Consider the following 26,195-nt stretch of genomic DNA (forward strand, 5'->3'; position numbering starts at 1 on the left):
AGCCGCTCCGCAGCATGTGGGATCTTCCCGGATCGGGGCACGAACCCGTGTCCCTTGCATCGGCAGGGGGGGCCCTCCCCCCCCCCCCCCCCCCGATGGCCCCTTCTCTCCCTAATGGACTCGGTTTGGCTCCTGGTCTGGACTTGGGGGTAGTTCAGAGCAAGCCCAGAGCTCTTCTCATCCCCGGCCCATTGCGTCTTCAAACCCTGTCCTTTGCCTCTCCTGCATCCCTTTCCTGGTCCAGCGGCGGACGGGTATCAGTCCCTTGCTTGGCCTATGGGGGGCCTTCGCTGGTTCCTTTCTCCTTTGAGCGTTTGTTTATGATGCTTTGAAAGTGTCGTAGCTGCAGGGAAACCCAGCAGGTGCGGCGAGATCTATTTGAGAGGTGAACAGAGAAGTGATGTTTCCTGTTACAGAGACTCTACGTCTACTATTGCAGCCTAGGAACTATGTGCAGCCCACTCCCAAAAATTACATTCCCGACGTGTTACTGAATTGGCAGTAACTAAGCTCTCAAGGTTTTGGTTTCTACTCCTTGCTAAGCACCCATTTTTTTCTTGAGTACATATGTGGTTGACTTTGGCATCGGGGTCGAGAGTCTAGAATCTGAGCTAATCCATCTCCATTCCACGAGTCTGTCAGCACTTTGGGGCTCACGCCGTCCTCTGATGCAGTCTTGCTGTGTTCCCCCGAGGGGTGTCGTCTGCGAGTGAAGATTGCAGCCTCCCCACGCGGGCTGTGGGTGACACGTATCACGGTAGGAAGGCAGAAACATGCAGAAGGGAATCTTGTAAAAGAAGAGGCACTCACCTGTCGTGGACACGACATCCTTGTGGTGCTGGAGGTGTGATCCTGTGAGTCTCAAGGGAGGTATTGTCTTGAGCCAGAGAACCGTGCTCTTGGGCGATGCCTCTGAGACATCAAGGTTTTATGAGGTTAAGAGAGAGAATTCTCAGAGAGCTTTTCCCCACCTGTGTTGTGACCAAATGATGTTTGTGTAGAAATGAATAGTCTGGAAACTCTGCCAAAAGAGAAAAGATGTTACATGGAAACGATCATCGTCACTTCCCTTAGGGGCTCGAAGCCTAATCCTTTAAGGATAAAAAAAAGCTCCATTTCCTGTGATCATTCTGCTGTGTAGATCCCAAGTCTGGAAACAGGTATGAATGTAACGTGAGTGGTTCGTTGATAGAACGGTCATGAAATAGTAAATTATCTGTGTTTCCCAGAATTTGTGTCCAGCCTGTAGCAGAGGATGATTTGGATTTTAGAATTTAAAAAATCGAAAATAAAAGAACAGGATAATTCTGGATAGGATAACATATAAGGTTTTTCTTGTTGAGACTTTAAAAAAATCTTGTATGCCCAAGACATATTAATAGGATGATGCCAGAAGATTTGTACTTTCTTTGTGTGAATGTTGGTAGAATCTTTGCAGGATCCTTCAGTTTCCTTCCTCCCCTGGCGGGGGCAGCGTAAGAACTTGAGTGCATGTTGGCAGGGCTTCGGAGGAGAGCCTGCAGGTGCCCCCGAAGACTCTTCCTTTCCTTTTTGAGCCCACTTTCTATACACAACTTTGCCTTTGAGGTCAGAGTGTCAGAGCTGTGTGCTCACCAGGTAGCCTTCAATTCAAATGAAGTTTGTAACCTTTCTCACTAGCTCAGAATCTTGAACTAGCTTTGGGGCATAATATTATGGACCATAAAGGGCAAAAGGGTCTTTTCTTTAAAAAGTAGGGAGAAAATGATATGATAGAATGCACGGGAAGACAATGTGTGTGTGTCTGTGTGCACGTGTGTGTGTGCGCATGTGTGCCGATGCATACTTAATTCAAGGAAATCGGAATGGGTCGGTCAGTGGGTACGAGGGCTGTGCTTTTTCTGCTGCTAGTTTGGATGGGAATTACTTAGGAAAAAAAAAAGTATGATAATGGCTTAGTTTTGCATGTTGTGACCATTAGATGCAGAGGCCACATGGGGGAGTCGTCGTCATCGGTGGGTGTCCTGGAGGCATCCTTAGGACCTGCATTTAGATGCAGCCCCATTATTCTTGGGAAAATCCAGGCAACCACAGCTGCTGTCAGAGAGGGTCTTCTTAGGAGCCCAGCTGGACGGTGCTCGCAGTGAAAAGGAGGGAGCAAGAAAAGCGAGGATAAAGTTGAGATTTTCCTGGACCAGAATCAGAGGAGGGAGGGACCGCCCTGAATGGCTGAGTATGTTAGCTGTTGATAGAAGCCGTCTTCACGCTGGCTGCCTGTGGTCAGAAGAACTGGGGTGTCCGGCGCACTCAGCCCCGGCCCCCCTCTTGGGCCCCATCGGTCAGTCATCCAGGGACGCCCTCCTCAGCTTTTCCTCCCCCCAACTCGGCCTGGTCAGAACTCCAGGAAAGAGGAGGCAGGTGGTCTCAGCACGTGCGCCCGCGGCTCCTGGGGTCGCGTGGCCAGGTGACACTTCCCGTGTTTTACCGGGAACCTGACACCCTGATCTTTTACTAATGACAGGGCACGAGTGAGTTAAAATGTGTCTTTTCATTCTCCTCACATCCCTGAAGGAGGCGGTGACGAAGCTGAGAACTTTGTGGGCAAATTCTCTTTCTCGGAGACTCACATTCATGACTTGTCCAACGAGAAATCCACCATCTGCCCTACAGTTTGTGCATTTCTTTGACTATTATCTCCATAAACATTACCTGTAATGTAGAAACAATTTCATATTATTTTTATGTGTTGTGGCTTCTGAATTAGGACAAGAGAATGATTTGGTTTCAGCTGTTTTGGCTAAGACCCTTGGTCGTCCTTTCACTCACCTTTTACATTCAAATGTCACACTTCAGGTGTATAAATACTCAGCTCAGGGAGCGTCATTTAAAAAAATTTGTGGTTATAGGCGTAACTTTTTCTAGTTAGTATTTTTGTTTTCCCATTGAGTTGAGCTACCATTGAGCCTGATGGGGAAGGTTAGGCTCAGGGAAGTCATTTCAGAGCTACCGTTACATGAAAAATTAGGCTTTTCTTCAGAGAGATGCCCTCATCCAGAAAAGGCAGACAGACAAGTATGCGTCTTCTGCGTCCCTTTTCTAGCAAAAGCCGGACATCTTTTAGGGTCAGGAGGGAACAGGAGGTCGGCGCTCTAAGACCGGCCTCCTTCCTAGGTGTCCCGTCTGTGCTCTGCCCAGGATGCGCAGGACACACAGGTAACGGGCCGGCACGGGGGGTAGGTGGGGATGGCGCAGCTCCTGGGCGTGTGGCCCAGCATCGCCTTGGGGGCAGGGCCCAGCCCTGCTTTCCTGGCCCCTCACTTGGTCTGGCTGCATCACTCCATCGGCCGGATGCGGGCCACCAGCTGCCCGGGTCCCACACACCTGAGGGCGCGTCATGGGAGTTGAATTTAATCCTCTCTAATCTGTGCTCCCCCTCGGTCCTGCGTGTGTGGGCTTTCCGGGGGCCTGGAGGTGCCTGCCATCAGGACACAGCGGAGGGGCTGACGATGTTTTCCTCTCGCCCCCTTCCTCCCTTCCCCGCCCCTGCACCGCTGCCCAGGGACACTCCGGACGCCGGCCCACCAGGGAGACTTGGTCTGCGTGGAGTGTGGAAAGTGCTTCCACCAGTCTAGCCATCTCCGGGCCCACACGCGGGCTCACACAGGTACCTGCCCGGGGGGCCCCGGGGGGGGCAGTCTCTGTTTTCCACAGTCGGTGAGAGGTCTTAGATTTCGCCCGGGTGAGGTGAGGGGTCAGGCCTTCTCTCCTGGGATTACACTCTAGGCTGTCCCATCCGGCACCTGCACCTGAAATGATTTTTCCTTTGCATCCAAGTGCCGTGTGCTTTAATCTGAGATAAGCCTGTCTTGCAAATGCTCCACTTTAAATAGAGTGGACTTCTCAGAAGTGCACGGGGTAATGAGTTATGCTGCCACCAGGACGCCCTGAAACCCAAGTCCCCCATCGGCATGACACCTGGCTGCCTGCTTTCCTCCTCGGCACCAGCTGGCCTCTGTGGACCGGTGGGTGCTGAGTGGCAGAATTCCTCAGCCTGTTTGTCAAGAGCTTGCCTGAGATGGAATCGGGGGAAGCAGTGTGTGTGTGGTGGGAACACCACACAGCCAGGGTGAGGCGGGGCCGGGGGTGCTTTATCCCAAGCGTGAAGGATGCATCCGTACCCGGGTCGGGTCTGATGCAAAGTGACAGGGGCCAAACGGTAAGTGATGCAGAAGGAGGGGCCCTCTGCATGCGCCCGGCTAATTAATGTTGTCACTGATGGGTCTCTTTGGCGACGAAGCCTGAATTAAAAAGGGCATCGGCCCCAGGCAGCGTTTTCAGTTTCTTACAGTAAGTGTTATGGTAAACTGGTATTTTCCGGCCACAGGCTGGGTGCTGGGTCTTTTTTTCGTTGTTTTTTTTTTTTGCGCAAGTGCTTAACCTGTAAGGGACGCGTGTCGCGGGGCGTCGGGAAGCTAGTGTCCCCCTGCTAACGCACATACTTGCTCTCACAGTGCTGTTTGAGTCTAACGGCCTCCGAGGTGCTGAAGCCCACGCCACCTCCGCAGATGCCCCCAAACAAGTAGGTCTCCCGACTCACGGGTGTGTGGGTTTTCATGTCGTAGCTGGGAAAAGGGGGTGTCACAATGGTCGTCACAAGGGTACCACGTGGTGTTTTACCAGATGTGTAAGTAGCTTTTCGTTGCTGTGAATCAGAGCCCAGTCCTGCGGGACAGTCTGTGAGTGCCTGATAATCACTGAAGGTGGCTCAGGCCGTGAACGACACGGTCGGGGTCGATGCAGCTGCGTTGGGTCTTGTTGGGGGTGACGGAATTGGTAGAGACCACTGGTGACGGAAAACACCAGAAAGTCATACTTTCCCACTCAAGATGTTTTGCTTGGAGGTTAGCTTGAGAACAAGTTAGGCTTTGTCTCTTGTCTTCAGAACCGTATATATATATATATATATATAAATTTTTTTTGCGGTACGCGGGCTGTGGCCTCTCCCATTGCGGAGCACAGGCTCCGGACGCGCAGGCTCAGCGGCCATGGCTCACGGGCCCAGCCGCTCCACGGCATGTGAGATCTTCCCGGACCGGGGCACGAACCCGTGTCCCCTGCATCGGCAGGCGGACTCTCAACCACTGCGCCACCAGGGAAGCCCTTCAGAACCGTATTTTAAAAAAATTTTATTGGAGTAGAGTTGATTTACAACGTTGTGTTAGTTTCAGGTGTACAGCAGAGTGAATCAGTTATACATATACGTAGATCCACTCTTTGTTTAGATTCTTTTCCCATGTAGGCCATTACAGAGTTTTGAGTGGAGTTCCCTGTGCTGTGCAGTAGGTTCTCATTCGTTGTCTGTTTTACATCTAGTAGTGTGTATATGTCAGTTCCAGTCTCCCAGTTTGTCCCTCCCCCCTCCCTCCCCTTGGTGTCCGTAAGTTGGTTCTCTACATCTGTGACTCTATTACCACTTTGCAGATAAGTTCATCTCTACCATTTTTCTAGATTCCACATATAAGCGACATTATACGATTAATATTTATCTTTCTCTGTCTGACTTACTTCACTCTGTATGACAGTCTCTAGGTCCACCCATGTCGCTGCACATGGCATTATTTCAGAACCGTATTTTTGAATCACTCCATAAGAAGCGTTCTGCTGAGTTTGGTGTCTCAGGGCCTCATCTTTGTCCTGATTTGATTCTCTGTCTAACGCACACCACCGGCTCGGCCATAATGCGTAAGATACCCGTATGCGTGTACATAGAACGTGGGTCACCGTAGATGTGTGGCCTTAGTGCGGTCAATCTACAAAAGGTGGCCAGCTCCTGCGCATGAGTGACTGTGGGATGCGGTCTGTAGCTCTGAAGTAAGGGGGTACATGCCGTCCTAAATGGTCTGTCCCGTCATCCTGGGCTAAGAGCGTGTGGTTTCAGAGCTTTTCTTCCTCTCTGCCCCTGACAGGATGTCACACCCGTCCTCATTCTCCCACAAGCATTTTCTCCATAACCTTCTTGCTTTCTGATTGGTGGCCGTAGAAGGTTCTGTAACTGCAACCTCTCCCCCTTGTAAATGAAGAGGGGAAAGTTTCCTTGCTGCCAGAATAAACATCCAGGATGCGGTCCAGGTGGTCAGATCCAATTAGCACACCCTGCCTGGACACGTGTGGGATTCACGGTCGTTGACAATGATGACGGTGACATAAATGTCAGAAGAACCTCCAGAAATTCCAGTCCATTTCTCTAGAAGAGAATAGTGAGCGATAAAAACACTGCCCAGAGCCTGCTGCTAATTAACGGTTGAGAGCTGGCCTTAGGATGGACGGTACCTGATCAGAGGCTTTGGTTTTGTTTTTTATCGAACTTTCAGAATCCCTGTTTTTTGTTAAAAGCCTTTTCTTCATATGTCATGGACAGAATGCCTTTCCCTTTGTTATAGTTTTTTAGTAAGTGACTTCTCTCTTAATAAAACCCATAGTTTTAGAACGACAGCTGTTATTTCACAATGCTGTGACAATTGATGAAAACAATAACATCTCACTGAACGCAGAATTAAAAGATTTCTGGACACATGTGACCTCAGCTCGGATTAGGCAACACTCTCCTTTTAAACAGAAGTAAAAGCCCCTTTCGACAAGGCGCACACTGTGATGTGTCTGTGGGTTGTAGTAGCGGCAAGGTCGTGCCGTAATTGGAGAATTACATACTGACAGTACAAGTGAAGTCAGTCCAGAGCATTCCTGCAGACACAGCGGCCCATTCAATCCACCTAAGATTTGGCTTTTCCAGAAGAGTGTTTGACGGGGCCAGGAAGCACCAGGCAGGTCTCTGAATAACATAGTGAGATTCTTCAGGAACACACATCAGTTTATCTGGTGCACATGGATTCTACCTAAGCCTCTTTAAAAGGCTTCTGGTACAGGGAGAAATAGATCAACAAAGCAAATCACTAAGACTGTATTTTAAATTAGTTCTTTGTTACTTATAGTTATGCTGGGAATTCATCACAGTTGTTACCCATTCTTGGTGATGAAAGAGAAAAGATGTATCTATATTTTCGTCTTTGTCTCTGTAAACCCAGGTTCCGCAGTTTTGTACTTATTACCAGCCCACCTCTTAGTTTCACGTGTACAGTGACTCAATACTGTGGTCTTAGGAACTAAGACCACAGGAACAGGAGCTCCTGTTGCAAGGCCTCTGAGGGTCAGCTGTCCTGCTTTTCAGTCTCCTGAGTGTGGTTGTCAGGTCCGTGACACCAAAACTGAGCTGGATTTATACACCTCTCGTGCTGGCATATTCGAGATATGGCCTCTGGAAGTACTTTTTGTCCTCTGTTACGTTAAAAGGAGCTTTTGTTGATTAATCACTGAACATTTTGATTCTTGAAGGAAATTCTGTTTTCTTTAACGTACTTTGGAATTTAAGAATTCTCATAGAGATGTGTCTGCCAGGATAAGTGAAAAACACAGCAGTAGTAGTTATCGCCTTATATCTTACTGTTCTCTCTTATTCTGGAGTTCTCATTGTTTACAAAAATCACAACTGCTGTCTTAGATTTAGAATACGATCTAGATCCATAGGACAATTCTGTGGTTATTTATGTCTAGAACGGGACTCATTATACTTATGAGCCATGTTCTTTTTTCATGTTTAGTGTGCTTTACAAACATTAACTAATTAATATTTAAATCATTCTTTTCCTGTGGGCTTTAGAAGCTGTGGATCAGGGGAGTTTTTAAAATCACACAACACTGTATTCACGCATAAATTACTTGATGTAACACTAACAGTTGATGGACTTTCATAGATATACATAATAGATGTTAAATTATCTAACTGAAACAGTATTTGGGAATTCAGTTTTACAATAATCATTTATTCACTCATTAACAGTATTTATTGCGCACCTCCTGTGTGCCAGGCTCTGTCATATTGGTGGAGATAACGAGGATGTTGGGAGACAAGGTAAATACTTTTCCTGCTTTCATGGTTCCTGAGGTCCAGTGGGTGGTTTAGATAAGAAAACAGGGCAGAGAGGTGCAGCGCTGTGATAGGGTGAGCGTCCTGGAACCAGGCTTGGGGCGTCGAGAAGACTGTGCCAGGGTGCGGGTAGCCGGCAGATGCCCTCGCCGATACCCTCCCGACCCCAACCCCGGAGGTGGAAGAGATGTCTCGTTGGAGGAATCGTATGGGGGGAGAGCTGGGCGGGTGGCCAGGCGCTCAGGACATGAGCCTGGGGAGACACACCGCCGTTGGGTACCAGTGCTGAGATGTGGGAATTCCATCCCGAGGGCAGTGGGGACCCTGAGCTGGGGATGACGTCACTAGTGTTGTGTCTGTAGGAGAGTCGGGTTGGTCTGGGTCGGGGATGGATTGCGGAGGTTCCGGACAGTGAGCTGAGCCCCGCTCTGGAGGTGCTTGGGGTCATCCCAGCGAGACCCAGAGGCGGCCCGAGCTGGGGTGGGGCTGCAGAGAGCAGATGGGTGTGGGGATGTTTGGCGGCAGGAAGATCTTGGGGGTTGGATGCAGGATGGGAGGGAGGGGAAGGGGATGGAGTGGACCCGGGTGCTGGCTTCAGGCTCCAGCTCTCGGGAGGAGCCATTCCTGGAGCCTGGAACGTGGCAGGAGGAGCCGGACAAAACCAGTTCCAGCTGACCTTCAAGTCAAGTTTGCGATGCCTCTTGGCGGGCGAATATGTGGGTTTGAAGTGGGTTTGATCCTGGTGGAGAACATATAAATATTTAATAGCTCTCAACGTTGAAGATCAGTCAGTTCTACTCTGAGGGACTCAATAGCCTGATTTATTAAGATGTTGGGTTATTGAGTAGGAGACTCTAACCTAGACCTCAGCTCAGGCAGGTGAACTTAGCACCTGAGTTTCCTCATTTGTAAAATGATGACCATAGCAGCACATACTTCTGTGCTTGCTGAGAAGATTAACGAGGACGGTGGTCTGAGTCTGGCAGAGACCAGACGTCCAGCACGTTAGCTGTTGTCAGTTATTCCAAGAGTGAACAGTTGTCCTGAGCAGCTGGGGAGACACGGGCGCTGTGTGTATGTACGGTGCACGTGCGTGTAAACATGTAGACGCACGTGTTGATGCCTGTGCGGATGTGCCCATCGTGGACCGTTGTGCTCAGTCATCACGGCCACTCCCTCCTCTCAGCATCTCCCTGCTTTGTCAGAACCTGGTCGTGTGCTTGTAAACACCCTGGTTTTTTCTTGTTTTGTTTTACAGTCTAGCTTCTAGTTATGCCTTAAAGGGAGGATGGAAGAGCTCTTAGCTTGAGAGAAGTGTTGTCGACATAAATGTCATTCCCTAGTTTGCTGCCTTGTGTTCAGACGACATCACGCTGGCGGGCAGACGCCATGTCTGTACCCACAGCCATACGGCAGCTGCCCTTACTTTGCTGTACTAATACCTGAATTTCCTATTTGGGGTAATCCTAATGTCATAATATACATACGTTGGAGTGGATTAAATTCAGTTAATTTAGTTACTTGAGGAGGAATAAAAGTTTCCTTTTTTGTTTTTGTGTTTACAAGGTCATACATGAAGTTTATTTATTTTTTCTTTTCTATTATGGTTTATTACAGGATATTGACTATAGTTCCCTGTGCTGTACATTAGGACCTTGTTGTTTATCCATCCTATGTATACTAGTTTGCATCTGCTAATCCCAACCCATCTCTCTCCCACACACCTCCCCCAGAGAGTTTCGTTTTGATGTGTTTTTGGTCGTGGCCTCTTTTCTGCACGCACACTGGCTAAGCCCCTTCTGTGTTACAGGCTTGCGCTTGAACTCGGAGATCCCAGAGCAGTTTCTTTATCAGCACATGCCTCTGATGGGTGGGGTGGAAAGGATTACTGACTCCTTGGAAGTTAAAGGTCTGGATTGGGTAATAGTAGGGTATCGGATAGTTTGTTCCTGGGCACAGTATCTATTCTGTAGGCATCCCTTTCCTTTGCATTTGTTGTAAAAGGGTTTGAGCCCTGGCAGCCAGGAGCCCTCTTCATTAGTGGAGCTTCCCTAGCTGTGGGGATGAATCTTCCAGCCCTGGGGAATAAAGGCACCTGCTGCTGGCGCTTGCTGTATTAGGAAGATAATTCTGATCGTAAGAGAAGCTAATATTCCAAGCAAAACTCTACGAAAGAGGAGGAATTCATGTATATCATCGTTTTCAAGATGCTTTGCCATAGATTTAACACAACTGAACATTTAATCATCAAAATTCATCATTAGAAAGAACATTTTTTGAAAATAATATGCTTTTTTAAATATTGGTATCACTGCGCTATGGATGTTAGAGAAAAGAGTAGGGGGTTTCTTTAATGTGGGGAAATTTATTTTTCCAATTGTATTGTTCATTAAATGTTAGAAATTAAATAATGGTCTTTCTAAAACCAAGAAAAATTAACCCTCTCTTCCTCCATTCCCCTGGTTTTGGGACTTAAAAGACCAGACCGTCTTTTGCTGAAATATGAAATCTGGTGTTATGATTTGTTTGGATTCCTTGCCAAAATTTATAGACTATGATTAATAGTTTAGTTATTATTCTAAATGTTATTTTAAAATAGTTAAGCTGGAGAAATAATTCCATTAATCAAAATAAAGGGAAATGAGAAGAAAAATGGCAACCTAATTTGTCTCATTTTTAGCTATGGAGATTAGAATGCAAACGATGGAGAAATCCCATAGGCTGGTATATTTGAATCTTATGTATGATCTGTTTTCAGTGTCACTTTTAGATTCTCAGTATCACAGATCGCATTTCAAAATTCAGCTGGTTTGTCTCAGTAATTTTCTTACTCATGTAAACCAAATGTCTTGAAACACAGTATCCATTTTCCCACTCAGTATAACATAATGTGAAAAGTCGTGAATATAACTAGTGATTTATCCAAAATGGCCTGTAATAACGCGAGTCCCAGCTAACTCTTGGCTTGTCGGGAAAGGTCCTTGTCAGTAAGATGTTCCCTGTACATCGTTAAGCATTTAGCATCACCGCGCATGTCTAATGCAGGCCTTGGTCCACGGAGGCCGAGAGACTCACGTGTGTCCCAGAGGATACAGGCTTTTGTGTGTGTAGGTCACTTACTCCCACACATGAGCACATATGCATTCCTTTACCTTATAAGACAAAAGGGGAAGAAAAAGTAGGCCTCATCAAGTTCCATAAGTCACTGTTCATCCCTGGAACACTGAAACGCCTTAAAGAAAGATAATATTTATTTCTGAATAAATATTGTTCAGTTTTACTGAAGAGTCCACAATTCACACAGCTGCAATAAAGAAAAGCCAAATTTTCTGAAAGCGTGCTTCTCATTTTCTGATGACTCTTTCTTTGTGGGAGAATAAAAGCAACTTGTTTGCACTCAGATATCATGTGTCCACTTAATTTAAGTATTTCTGTGACTCCTTTCTTCCATGGCTGCATTTTCCCCTGGGCCTCATTTCTCAGATGAATTTCAGTCATTTCTTAAAAACCCTATATAGGACTGCTGTATTGAGGAATAAGGTGTTGGTCCCAACGAATTGGAAGTGAAAACAGCTCTCTTAAAAGTGAGATGCTGTTTGAACACATCCCCTCATTTATAAAGAGAAACTTGGCATCTGTGCCTCTAGATTTGTGGACTGAATTAAACAACCTGGTTATTCGGGTTAGCCAGATTTTGCAGTCCCTCTAAAATACATAGCTTTAAAACTTTCTGAGCCTGCAGAGTGTAAAACTTCAGTCCTTTACGGACAGAGGGCCATCTTCACGCTTCTCTAACCATCCTTTTTCCTTCTTCCAGTGCAAGTCTGTGTATTCTGGTCCAAAGGAAGGGAAATCCAAGGAGATGCCTGGATTGTGTATACAGAATCTAGGCACACACAACACACGTGTTCATACACATTCCTTGCCCATTTATGGACTCCCCAGCAAGTCTGTTTGCTACACACTTCCTCAGAACGTTCAAGGCCAGCCACCTAACAGCTAACAATAACTCCTGTTTTTCTGTCCGTAAACACAAAGGCCATTTTCCGTCCTCGAATGTATCTGGAACCACTTCCAAATGAGCCCTGTCGATGATGGATCTCCCCACGTCGTGATGTCGCTGTGCAAAAATGCAAAACATCCTTTTCAGTTTACTGCAGGAAATTCACCATCTACTTAAGGAAGTTTTATCACCTCTCTCATTCCGTTACCGTTTCCTACATTTCAAATAAACTACTGTCCGTACCACTGTGCCCACTCCCCCCCAGCCCCCCCTAAAATTTTGTTGAGTATCTTTCTGACTTGCGCTAGATGTCGACTGGTAGGTGTCATGAATGCAGAGCTAGTTTTATGTAGGAGTTTTCTGAAACTATTAACTAAAGAGAGGCACTTAATTCACTACGTCAACCAGGCCCCCCCAAAACACACTTATTTCTAGGGTTCCTGCAGGCATAGCTGGAAACCAGTTGGAATTTCACAGGAGCACTGCATTTTGTGTGTGCATGTTAATTTCAAGCTGTTGGTTTCACTTCATCGAGACTTTAGCTGAAGGTTAATGCAGTTAAGTAAGATTCATCTTGCCCTGTCCTGTCCTCAGATTGTAAACTCCATTGTTCAAACAGCGATGCCTTCACATGTCGTGCGAGAGGCTTCTCTGAACGCTTCGGCTTTCCTTCATTCTCATTTTCATCTTGCAGTTCCCTTGACTTTAGAATACACTTTCTATTTTAACAGTGTGGTAATTATTTACGGAAATGGGTGGAAGCTCCCTCAGGTGTTGACAGACCTATGGGAGTGCTGTGCTTCTGGTTCGTGTGGCCCCCAAATTCAGCCCTGTTCCGGCGCTGTCATTCACCTGTGAACCCCGCTTTGTATATCTCACGGTGCATTGTTGTTTGGAGCCCTCCGGTCCCATCTGGCCATCTTTGTAACCTTTCCTCCGGAGCTGGTTCAGGCACTATGATTTGCTGTTCTTGCACGCGGAACAGAGACGGTTAATGAACCGCTGTAGATCATTGGGGGTGATTTTCTCAAGCCGCCTTGGAAGGCAGGAAGGCACAGCGCAAACATCTCCTGCTCGTGTGCATTGAATTAAAGCTGAAGCCAGGGGTCTCTGCCGACCTGACTCAGTGGCTCTGTGAAGGGTGCTGTTTGTGCTTTGGGCGTTGCTAAGAAAATTAATAGGAAAAATGCACTTGGAAACCAAAGGCAGAAATGAGCTTTTCTCTTGTCTCTTTTTTTCCCCAGGGGAGAGACCATTCTAATGCAGATACTGTCCAAACAGTGCCTCTCAGAAAGGGAACCTAGAGACACGCTTTCACCATCCCCGGTGCCCCGGGACAGCGTCCGCAGTTCCCTTGTGGATGTCCCGACCCCGTGACCCTGACCGCCCCATGGAAGAACTCCCAACCGGACACCTCAGATCCTGCAGCCGCTGGGCGGAGCGGAAGCTGAAGGGAGGGCTTCTCCTTGTTACACGTTAAACATCAACAAAGATGCTCGACTTAGAATTACATGTAGATATTCTATATGCATATACGTGCTCACCGACCATAGTCCGTATTTTCTTATAATAAACGGTGGAGGTGGGAGCCACGGCAGGAGCGCAAAGCATCGATATTGTTCAAGACAGGTTTGAGACACTGGAAGAAAGATGCTCGTGTGTGTCGGACAGAGTGAAGCAGCCAAGCACTGAAACAGAAGCCGCCGCCGATGCTCAGAGGCCTGTCGGAGGTGACGTCAGAACAGACGGCAGAGGGGTCCAGGTTGACGGAGTTTTGACACTCTGGCCTCTCCTTGTCTTAGTGGGCATTTAAAATAGTGAATAAAAGAGGAAGGATGGGCGTTGAGGTGCTGTGGAAACAGGCTCGATGGGGGGCGGGCAGGTGACAAGGTCCTCCTTCCTCAGTGGTCCCCTCGCATCCCCTTGGGGGCCCTCTGCGTTTCCCAGGTGTGTCCCTCTCTCCCATCTGTGCTCAGTGAATCCGGCAGAGGAAACACATCCGTGGGAAGGCTTTTACTGTGCTTCGGAAAAGAGAGCTAGTTGAACACTAAGCAAAGCAGGCTTCTTTGTTTATTCTCAGGACCTTTTGGTAACAGGGCTACATTCTGCAAACTGCTTACAACGGAAGACTGCCTGTCTTAACAAATTATCTAGCCACTGAACCCCCCTCGATTTGGACCCTTTTAGTCATAGCGGGAGGATCCCCTTAGCCCATGGTGGGGCCCAGGTCGCCGGGGTCCTGGTGCTCTGGGGCCTCCTGCGCCCCCTTCCCTCCCTGCTTTCCTGTCCATCTGTCCCAGCAAGTAGGCGTCTTTTCTTCTTGGGCCGGGGGGCCTCCATGGGACGAGTCCCTTCATTCCCAGAGCGTGGAGGCCCCCCGGCCCGTGGGTCGGGCAGCTTTATATACCTCTTCCTCAGTCGCGCAGATGCCAGTTTTAGCGGTGGGGAGTTAAGGGCCGTAACAAAGGGTCTTAAACCTTGCAGTGTACGCAGTTAAAATTGTATTCCACAGATATAAATATTTTCTTTTCCTATTACCATGACACCATGTGTGATGGTAATGTTTCTGAGAGTTTCAGATTTTTGCACATAATGATTTTATGCATTATCAAAAGTTACTGCTGCCTTGAATGAAAATGTTCTGTGAAATTTTTTGCAAAAGCTTTACTAGGTTTTTTTTAATTGTGAAATTTTGTAAAGGCAGGAAATGGATTAAAACGAGCATATGCTAAATATATTTTTCAAAAAAGCAATAATTTTACATGTACAGAAATTATCCTAATCTTTAATACTGGTGAGAGCGACAGTTTACTTAATACAGTAATGGATTAGTGCAGTTTTTGTAGAAAATGGGCTTCTGATACAAAGACTTGTTTAAACACACACACACACACACACACACACACACACACCCCCTAAAGTGTGGTTTTCCTGTTCTAATGATTTGTTGAATTATATTATTATTATTATTGTTATTGTTGTTGTTGTTCTTAGTTAATGTTTGGTTCTGGATTCTACTTGTTACTGAACTTAAATTACTTGACCGTTCAGGTTACTTTGCAACATTTGCAAACAATGCAATGTAACTGGCTAGCTTATATCTATAAATATATATATACATGTATATACACAGGCATATAGCTGCATATATGTGTGTGTATATATATATAACTTTTTTACTTATTTTTTCCTGATATTCTTACACCGGATATGTACCAGAATGATCTGTCGTGTTGGTGTCATTAGGAATGTCCTTGCAGATACGATTCAGTGACTGTCCTCTAAAGTTATTTTGAGCAAAGTTTCAGAGATACATTCCTCTGTTCACCCTAGAAATCAACATGCCTCTCTGCTGACTTATGTTTGATCATTTCTGTAGTCTCCCCACAGTGATGATTTCTGCATTTTCTGGCTTTTATTTTCTTGGCTGACAGTGAAGGGTGACAGTTCAGGAACACACAGGGGCTCGTGATTCGGTCTGTTTCTCTGTGTTTTAGTTATTCAGAGGAATTCTGTACCCAGAGTGACACGATCGTGTACGTTCTTACCATTTCAGAGGCGGCCTTCAGAGCCGCAGGTGTCATTCCGGGAGACCCCTTTGCGGGGAGCGTGGTGGAGAGGGGCGCGTCCCAGGGTCCCGTTGGCCGGACACGCGGCCTGAGCCAGTTGGAATACTTGTTTCCGCCCGGAGCACAGAAATAAGGTTTTCCCTTAATTCAGCAGACGGGGGTCCGGGGTGGGGGGCGGCGTCCAAGAACACCACCCTCCAAGGCAAGCCGTCTGGGGGGCCGACTGTGCTTCCTTTCTTCCACTGAGCATCAGTATTGTATTGGTTTGTTCATGTGTTTATGTCAGTTTGAGCATAGTATTTAATACGATTTGTGTTTTTCTTATTTATTTAGCCAATGTGTTTTGATTCACTTTTTTTCGACGGATAATTTCCGCATGGTCTCTCTTGTAAGTCACCCTCTGACTGTTACAGACTTTCTACTACCTCTTACCAATCTGCTGTTTCCTTGTTTCTTAACAGGATTTGACAGTGTTGGCGTCAATGTAACTTAGACAATAAAGGGTTTGGTTGTCTACACTGCAGCTTCTCCGTGTGTCTCCCCGCCCCCGCCTGCACACTCCTGCTGCTGGTCTCACTCCTCCCCCTCCCCTGCTCGCCCTGTTCCTCGTTGTTGTAACACAAATAATGAGCTTAGAGACTCTCTCAGGCTATTCACTCATATTCCTTAATTTGAAGAATGAACATTTAAATTCTCTGAAAAATCAGCTGTTCAAGCATCTTCTCCGGGCATTCGTCAGCCGTTCTGTCACTTTTCTCCCCCGGTTCCTGGAAGGCCTTGGGGCCATCTCAGATGGATGCGTTTCACCTCGGTTATGGCACAGTACAGATTTTCAAGCCAAGTGGATTTTGCCTTTTTGGTTTTGAAAAGTATTCAGTGCTTTAAGAGATGCTTCGCGATATTTACTTATTTATTTTGTAAACCAAGAAAGACACTAGTTTCTTGGAAAGAAGGTGCTCCAGGAAATGGCCCCGGGGATGACATATGCCACTTTGGCAAGCCTACGGAGCATTTGTTTTGCCCAGGAAGTCGAGAACCATCTTCAGATCTGGCCGCTGTGTCACAGGTTGTACAGTGTCAGGCAAACAGTACACGGAGGCATGTGCACACGCAGGGTCATCATTCGGCAGGCTTCTGGGAGGTGGCCTTGGACCCAACAGGTCGCAGGTGACACCTCCCTGCTGTTTCCCAGGCACCTGGCTCAGGTAGCTGCACCTTCTTTCCAGCAGGAGATAGAGTGTAGCCCACAGGGTCACAGAAGGTGACTGGCAGTTCTCAGTCTGTGCCTGGAACGCAACGCACCTCCTGGGTTTTCACGGCCAGATTCTCTTTACCGACGTGCCATCTTGAAAACAGGCAAATCACCCCCTGGGGGGGTGGTGTGATCGATGCACAAAAAAACGAATGCGTTTGTACAACTTTACTTTTCCACTTTCAGATGTCTCCGTGTTGGAAGTAGCCTGTGCTGTTTCACTGCTTTTAACTCGGGTGTGTTCTAATCGCAGGACATTTTATACACTGAGCAAAAAGAAAGAGAATAAAAAAATCACAGGCCAGGACTTCAAGAGATGGTTTAGGTGCCCCGTAGCGTGTCTGTGTGGAGGGACCGAGGGGAAAATGTTCATTCTTCAGCTTTGCTAATTATGCTTTGAGGCAGTAAAATGCAAAAGACCATAGAGTTTGTATTTCTTTTTTAAAATACAATTTATAACATTATATTTTGTACTCTTTATATTAGAATTTGTAACTAGATTGTTGTATTTAACTCTATTTCTGAAAAAATAATTCAATGTTTCAGTTGTGTGATAAAAAAATATTTAGAGAAAACATATTCATTCTATTGGAAACAAATCAATAAAAACATCTTGGAGTTCTTGGGATTTGTAAGACCTTTTTCCCCTATTTCAGGAGGTGGCTTAAATCCTGTGACAGCCCGTCTGGATCTGTGGTTTGAAAATTTTCATTGGCTGAACACAAACCCAAGCATTAGTGCGCTGTATTTATATGAGCAGAAGAGTTTTTGGATGATTTACAGGATAGTTCATCTAAAAAGATGCCACGATGGCCACAGTATTTTTTTCAAGGCTTTTGTGGACTCCAGGACACGCACACTTTTTTTCTTTCTTAAAGGTGACTCTGCATTTCTCATTTTCCCCGGGCACCTCTCATTTCCTGACGCCAAATACACACACTGTTCTAAGACTTGCAGTAGATTTACTGCTTGGATGGCAGAAACGGGACTTGGGGGCCTCAGATGCACTAACAGAATTTTAATGTAAAAAGATAACACGTGTTTCGAAGTTAAAAGATCTGTGTCCCAACTGGCAGGAAAAGGAAGGGATGGGGTGAGGACCTGAATGTGGCTTTCACATTGTGTCGGTGTAAAAAATAGAGCATCCAGCCCTGGGTCACGGGTGGCCCCTTCACGTCCCTCCATTCTTGGATGAAAACGCCGATTTGAGGAGTTTGTGGAAGGCTTGTGAGTTTTGTAAACTGCAGAACCAACCTGGCACGGGGGTGGTTTATGACTCAGTTTATCTAGAACCTCTCTCTTCCCGGGCGGTGGGTTCTGAGCAGAAGGGTGCTGATTCTAAATGAGGAAGGGGCAGCGCCAGCCTGGTAGCACTCTTGGTGTGCGACACAGCCAAAATAGGCCCAGATCTCTGGGTGTGTCACCAGGTGTGGGGAATTCCCTCCAGGGAAGACAGGTGTGGGACGTTCGTGGAGTCAAACCCAAGATAGACACTTCCCCCGGTTCTGGGGTATCCTACCGTGACCGTGCCCCTTCCTTCAGGAAAGCGGCTGTCCTTTCTCTCTGTCCATCCACTGGTCACCAAAGAGCGGTGTAGATGTCCTGCCACATGCCCATGCGATGTCATCCTTGGCGGTGGGATTTAGGTGGCAGACGGCGCCTGAACGTTCGCCGTGGCTGTGATCTACCCCTTGCCCTGCTGGAGGCAATCTGGCCGAGCTGCGCACACAAAACAAATCACTCCACTTGTGATGGCACCTCTCTTTCCCCCTCGCTGTCTTGCTGTTTGAAAACAACAGCGGTGCACCCTGATCTGTGCTACCCATGTTCTCAGTCTTACCTTTTAAAAAGGCGAGAGATCAGCAAGATGATTGAAACAAAAGGTGAAATGCGCTGGTCTCTGCCTCTGTGACGAGTTCTTGGAATGTCTGACTTCCTTTCTGCCAACTGATGCACCAGCCCTGGCAGGCTTCAAGGTCGGGGAAGTGCTGCAGGAATCTGGAAGCATGTGATGGTCACACACCCCTCTCCGGTCAGTTTCCTTTATGGGAAGAGGAAAGATGCAGTGAAATGAAGATTGCACTGAGAATATTTCCTTCCTTCCTTCCTCTTTTTCTTTCCCTTCCTTCCCCCCCCTCCCTCCCTCCCTCCCTTCCTTCCTTCCTTTTTTCCTTCCTCTTTCTTTCATTCTCCCTCTCTCTTTTTTCAACTAAAGAAGACATAATGGAGAGACCCATTCCAAGCCCCCTCTCCTAACGGGATGTCAGATCTGCTAAGAGTAGGGCATCAGAGTGAACCCTTAGCTTTGCTGCCAACAGTTCCAATCTTGTAAGGGCAAGAGGAAGCTGGCCTTTTAGCGTCCTGGGATTTGTCAACAGAAGAGCAGTATTCAGGTCACGAGAAGGGTCATCCCACTTGACGGTGCTCCACGAGTCTCCTTGTGTCATGTTCTGTTCAGTGTTGGGCATGACATCTAGAGAGTGGTTAAGACAAACTAGGAACATTTCCAGGACGGGGTAACAGAAACCAGAAGAGGGGGTTTCTTTCAGAGAAGACAGGTGTCACACAAGACAGGTGAGCAGTTACGAGATGATTGGAGGTCTGCCCTGAGACATAGCTCAAGTCAGAACTTGTGGATGTTTTGCATTGCAGACCTGGGACTAGTGGGTGGAAGGTACAGGCTGACTTTGGCTTAACAGACAGGATGACCTGAGGGTCAGGCCACTCAGCAGTAGGACAACAGACTCCCTGACCCTGGGGAGGTCCAACAGAAGCTCCGTGTTCACATGTGAGGGGATCAGTATCGGGGCCCCTGTGCGGAGAGGGCAGTTGGAACCAGATGAACACGCAAGGCACTTCAGGCTTCTCTGAAATTGTGCAGAAACTTTGACATTATACGTTCATTCGACAAATTCTGGGTGCCCGGCGTGGCTAAGTACAGGCAGGCCTGGATACCAGCTTAGAAAGAGGAACAAAATAGCACATGCTCTCGGCGCTCTCACAGTCGGGGGGGAAGGCAGATGTCAACATGAGTTCTGAGTCAGAGGGCTACAAGCTCTGGGGGTGTAGATGGTAGAGGGATGGGGTCCACCTGGGGAGAGAGGTCAAGGAGCTCGGAAAATCAACCAGATGCCCACGTGTCCCCAGGACCGGGTGGCACCCGCCCGAAATTTTGGCAACAATTTTATAAAATGCTTGGGGTAATGACTTGGAATTAAAACAGAATCTGCATCTGGCATCAAACCTTAGTTGACTTGGGTCATCTGTAAGAAGATCTTGATACGAGAGAGAAAAGTGACGTGTGAGTTTCCGCGAGGAAGAGCCTAAGGAAACGTATTCTGCGAAATGCCCCTCGGTACATTTACAACATCTTTTGAATTGTCAAATCTGACAAGAGGAAAGGGGTGGAGATCATTGTCAATTATCCCTTGATGACATTAACTCAAAGTGAGGCTTCAGGCAAAGATCCACAACATGTATCGGTGGGGAGGTTGCTGTGACAAAACCCAGCATCAGCACGATAGCCTGCCTTTGTGTAGATTCCGTGCATCTGTCATGAGTCCTGTGTGTGTGTATCGTCGTTCAAGGACTAGAGACAAGCCAGGGGTGGACAGTCCAGGGGTCAAGGGGAAGCTTGAACATGAGACAGAGAGGGTGAGACCTTTTAGGTAAGAAAGACAAAGGCCAGGAAGGACATGGGTCAGACCGTGTTGCACAGTGAATTGTCTTAGTCTAGGTCTAGGTGATACACCTTTCAGTCTTGAGGTATACATTCAGGACAATAGCAACAACGAGCTAATGTTTTAAAGGACTGTGTGCTAGGGACTGAGGTAGAAAGTTTTCATCTATTTTAAGTCATTTAAGCCTCACAGCACTCTTCAAAGCAGGCATTACTAGCTCCATTTTATAAGCGAAAAAAATAGAAGGTCAGAGAAGGAGATACAGCCTAGTCAAAGTGACACAGCCAGTAACTTGCGGCCACACCATCGGAGCCCAGTTGTGTTGGGTTTGCGAGCGCCCCGCTCTGTTCTGCCTTGATGCCCTGCATGCAGCCTAGCAACGATGATGAACTTCACGGGACGTGCTACCACTTTCCAAAGCACTGACACCCATCATCCCGTGGGTCCCCGCCGCCGTCCGCCAGGTAAGGGGTGTACATAGCATGGCCCGCCAAGAGATGGGTGGAGGGCCATCACTGGATCAGAACAAGACATTTTGGATTTCTGCGTTCATATTTCAGGAGTATCAAAGTTTCTCTTGGCTGACCTTCTGTAAGTTAAGAACTGACATACATAGAGATGAAAACACTGACTGCGATTTCTGAGCGTGACTTCCAGGTGGGTCCTATAGTGAACCATTAGCCAATCTTGCCCAGACTCAGTCTTTCCTTCTCTCTCGGTTCTTTCCTTCATGCTCCAGACATCTGCTTTCCTAAAACTGTTATCAAGGCCCTTATAGTCATGTATTGTGATTATTTTTTCCTTCTATTCTACATTTATTCTAATTTTTTCTTAATGGAAAGTTACACACACACTCTCATTCATATTCATCATCCAGATTCCAGCAATGACAACATTTTGCCAAGATCTGTTGGTTATCTTTTACTTTGTTGTCGTGGTTGTTTTTTTTTTTTTTTTTTTTTTTTCCTTGCGTTATGCGGGCCTCTCACTGTTGTGGCCTCTCCCGTTGCGGAGCACAGGCTCCGGACGCGCAGGCTCAGCGGCCATGGCTCACAGGCCCAGCCGCTCCGCGGCACGTGGGATCTTCCCGAAACGGGGCACGAACCCGCGTCTCCTGCATCGGCAGGCGGACTCTCAAGCACTGCGCCACCAGGGAAGCCCATCGTGGTTGTTTTGACTTAGAATCATTTAAGTAATTCCCAGACGTCATGACATTTCAACTGTAAATATGTCAATGTGCATCTCCGAGGGATGTATTTTTAAAAACCACAATAACAGGAATGTTGCAATCCTTATATTCCTTGAGCCTTCTGTGGAATTTCTTCTCAAACCTCACTCCTCACTTGGTTTTCCTTCACCCAGTGTCTGGGTCTTGGTCCCAAGTCTCATTCTCAGGAGTGAGGTGGTGGATGTTTTCTGGGCACACTCTGCTTGGGGGCTGGGTGGTGGACGGGGGCTGGATATGGGGCAGGGGGGGCAGGGGGCCTTGGCTCACGCCCTGGGATGGTTTGAGTGCCCGTCCGGCGTGGAAGGTGGGCTGAGGTGCCCCGCAGGTACCACCACACCTGGGAGCGATTAGGCTGTGCACTGAGAGTATGAGAGGGTGTGGGCATGGGGGGGGGGAGGGAGGGCCTGCCACTTCCGAACACCCAGGGCTTCTTGACTAACTACCCCAAGAATAAGATTGGCACCCATCCCACGGTTGTCTGTGTAGCCTGCGGTCAAGTAATGCCTGGGATTTATTAAAACGCCTGCTGGTGGACCATCACGGACAGCGATTCTCAGTGCCTGTTTATGACGCTGTGTTTGGCCACCTATGTGGCCTGACTCGCCCTGTGCCGGGGAGGCCACGGCTCACAGAGTGGCAGGCCCACTCCCGTCTCCTCAGTCCTGTGTCTTTTCAGCTTTCTCGAAGCCTTGTTAGGGTTCCACATAACCGAGGCGCAGGCTAATGTATTAATGAATCATGTAACATTTCATCTGGGATCAGCGCCCTTCAGTTTGAGGTGAACCCTACAGAAACATAACAAACCACTATTCAAGGAAATATTTGAAAAGTTCACACCTGTCATGAATGTACATTAAGGTTTTAGTTAGGGATCTGCCTAGGAAACGTGAAGGTTGTAAAACCCCCAGAGACCACGTCTTCCAAAATTCTTGTTTATACGAAGGAAGCTGGGGTCCAGAGGGGTCACGTGACTCCCCCGCACCCACGGGTACCTGGAGTTTGCAGTCTTACGGCATTTTTGTAATCTTACGTAGTGAGTGTGTGTCGTTCGGGCATCTCTGTGATCCCTAATCCGTGCTTTCTTCACCTTTCCCTCATTCTCATCCTTCCTTCTCAATTCACTTGAATGTCGCCCCACTGTCTGTAGGTTCCCCAAGGAAACTCGGAACGCAGTGTTGCTGTACTTTTCAGTCAAAACTCCGTACGGATCTGATCCCCCCAAAGTCGGGAGAAAAGCAGATTGTCCCGCTGGAGCATCAAACACAACCACGAATATTCGCACAGTCTTACCTGTGGGACCACTGGAAGCTTAATGTGCATTTATCAGGCGCTCCTTTTCTTTTGCATCATTTACTTTGCTGGGGTTTCAACGTGTTACCCACCCTACTCCGCAGTAACGTGCAAGATCTGGCTCCACAGCGGAATGCTCCGGGCTCTTCCTACAGACGGGAGGATGGAGCTGAGGGGAACCCCGCCGTCGCCCTGGTAACCATAGGCCTTCATCCCTGTTCGGCTCCCTCACTGCTTCTCCCGAGCTCGTCGTCCTGAAGTTGCCCGCTCTCACCACTAGATGGCAGATGGCGGTCACACTAGAATGTAAAGGAACCCCCATTTCAAACTCAGTTTATTCATCACTTTTGTCAGCAAACAAGTATTGAGCACCTACTGCATGCCAGACAGTGGGCTTACTGCCTGGTGAGGGCACTGCCAAGATGAAGACATACGAAGGCGCTGGGGGCGCGCAGGCCTTGGCCGTCTGCGGCGATGGCATTCCTTCCGCTGTCCCCGAAGTGAGCACCAGCTGGACTCCCGCTGGGATCCAGGCACCTGGGATGCGGGGGGGGCGGGGTGCATCGGACGCCGAGCGCTCGTCTCTCAAGGGCGTTTACTGTCTCCTGGGGGTACACACGCAGTGGTCAAAAGGACAAATGCACAGCTTTCGGAAGGAGATGAGTGCGGTAAACAGAGAAAGGCCGGGAGTCGTGAAGAGGACTGCCGGTGGCCGGCAGGGCCTCTGCGGACGTGTGCCCTCCTCCAGAAGGACAAATGTCACATCCAGGCCGAGGGCGAGAAGGACAAAGGGCTGGAGGGGAAACCACGTGGTGTGCGCAGCCAAGGAGGCCCGCTAGGCCGACGCAGCCGCGGGGAGGCAGGGCTGCAGGAGCTCAGGCCGGCGGGGGCGGAGCCAGAGGAGCGGCCGGGGGCGGGGCCGCGGGACCCTAGAGGGCGGGGGTCGCTGTGGGCAGACGTGACCGCCCTCCTGTCTGTCGAAGGCCACTCGCTTTGCCGTTGGCGGAGTGGATTATCGTGCCTGCAGGAAGCGTTTGGGTCGTGGAAATGAAGGACCCTGCCCTCGGGCTCGGAGCAGACCGGGTGAGGACTGGGGTCCCGGGTCCCGAGCGTGGAGGAAGGACAGACAGGCTGTAGGGCGGACACATCCCCAGGCTCCCGGGACGTCCTGCTTCCCGGGCCCCGACCAGGGCTGTGCCGGGCCTGAGGCCTCGACGGGGGCCTGGGTCTCGGGGCATGTGCGCGGCGCTCTTTACCAAAACGGCGGGGCCCGGACCTCGCATCCTTAGAGGTTCGGGAACAGGGCAGGGCAGCTGGCCCCGTGGTCTGCGCCGGGCGCAGGAGAGGAGCGCTGGGCTGCAGGGCGGGGGCAGCCAGCGTCTACACAACATCTCCAGCCCAGAGCCCGGGGGGACGCTCCAGAGAGAGAGCCGAGGAGGGAAGGGGGAGCAGGCTGACAGCTCTGCCTGGAGGGCACTGGGAAGGGCCCACGGTTCAAACATTCTCACGGCATGAGGGGAAAGAGGCCGCCAGCCCCGCAGGGAGAAGGGCCGGGCGCTGTGGCTGTGTGAGCAGAAGGAAGGACAGGACGGAGCCGGGGTGGGGAGACAAGAGATGGGCCGAGGCTGGCGGGGGCGGGGAGGATGGAGAGGGCTTGGGATGCCACGTTCTTCCGGGGCAAGGGGTGCAGGAGGTGTGACTGCAGAGGACGCAGACTCCTGTATTTGGGGAATAAAATTGTCCATCCTTTTGTAATATAGACGGAATACTGAGCACATCTGTCTGCTCAGGCTGTCGTCACACAGCACCACAGCCTGGGCAGCTTAGACAATAGAAATACCTTGTCTCACAGTCTGGGGGCTGGACACCCAAGAGCAGGGCGTCTGCAGGACTGATTTCTCGGGAGGCCTCTCTCCTTGGCTTGTGGACGGCTGTCTCCTTGCTGGGTCCAGCACGGCAGAGAGAGAGAGGGGTCTTGGGTCTCCTTTAATTTTTAGAAGGGCACAAGTCCTGTTGGACCCCCCTCAGTCATGTCCCTAAAGCCCCATCTCCAGACATAGTCACACTGGGGGTTAGGCATCACCAGTGGATGCTGGGGGATGCAATGCAGTCCATAACAGTGAACGTCTCCCGAAAGGAGCCCAGGGAGAGAGGGCGGGTGGGTGGGGAGACGCAGGAGAAGGGGATGGCCATTTGGACACAGCTTCCGGGCACAAGGCGAGGGGAGACGGAGAAAGCCGCCCGCATCATGCCTGGGGTCAGCCCTCCGAGGACCTGCTCTGCCAAAGGCTGGACCGAGCGGGTCTAGGCGGTGAGCTCTGCCCACAGGCCTTCGGGTCCCGGGGACGAGAATAAAGGCCCAGCGAGGCTTCGGGGTGGGGTTAGGCAACTGGGCCCTCTGCACGGAGCTCCGATGTGGCCTTGGTGGGTTGGTGGCGCCCTTGTCTCAGCGCTCCGGGGGCTCTCAAGTGAATGAATTGCCTTAAAAGTGGGAAGACGGTGCTGACTGAGAAGGTGGGTGGGGAAGCGCGGGCACCCGGGGGGTCTTTGAGGCCACACCAGGCCAGGCCCAGCGTGGGTCACACAGCAACTCCCCGCCCCCCTGCCGGCCCCATCCGCGCGGGTCCTGCTGACCCCCGGGATCCAGGTGTGCAGACCTGGCGAGGGGAGCGTAAATCCCGGAATTTGGCAAAGATGAAGCGAGAAGCATGGCTCCAGGTCCAAGGCCACATCCCAGGACACGAGCTGGGGGCCCAGGCAGGACACAGCCCCCTCCTTGGAACTGGCCCATTCGTCTGCCATGAATGACTCCAAACAACCTTGGGGTTTCCTACTTTACTAAAAATACTGGGAAGATTCTGGAAAACAGTGCTTGGCGAGTGAAATGTAGGTGAGTAGACTTGTAAGGTCTTTCTAGATTTGCAGCTTTAAGCATTTTTCTAGATCAAACTTGTCAGTGAGTCCACCTATAAATACCGTTAGTTTCACTGATGCTGGAAGTACCTCTGGTTTGGGGAAAGACTCATATCTAATTTTTCTGGTCAGCACTTGGAAATACCGCTAAAGCCCAATATACACACTATGCTTTTCCACATTCTGGTGAACAAATATGCAGCATTATCTGCATCCCAGGGAGTGGGCTACACGTTGTGGTGGATAAATATTGTTGTCCTTGACAAAACCTTTGTGCTTCTTGGAGGCTCTTTCCCTAGA

The 26,195-nt window shown here is 49.1% G+C and overlaps 1 protein-coding gene across 1 annotated transcript in view; it reads left to right on the forward strand.

Moving 5' to 3' along the window:
* The window catches only part of ZNF516 (zinc finger protein 516), a 64,763-nt gene extending 51,496 nt beyond the window's left edge, over positions 1-13,267 (forward strand). Inside the window, exons 3-5 of the mRNA XM_007449666.1 lie at positions 3,539-3,643; positions 4,491-4,558; positions 13,208-13,267. Coding sequence (XP_007449728.1) covers positions 3,539-3,643; positions 4,491-4,558; positions 13,208-13,267 — 233 coding nt within the window. The remainder of the gene's footprint in view (positions 1-3,538; positions 3,644-4,490; positions 4,559-13,207) is intronic.
* Positions 13,268-26,195: the final 12,928 nt, after the last annotated feature.

This window comes from Lipotes vexillifer, unplaced genomic scaffold (assembly GCF_000442215.2).
Source record: "Lipotes vexillifer unplaced genomic scaffold, Lipotes_vexillifer_v1.1 scaffold196, whole genome shotgun sequence".
Lineage (NCBI taxonomy): Eukaryota > Metazoa > Chordata > Mammalia > Artiodactyla > Lipotidae > Lipotes > Lipotes vexillifer.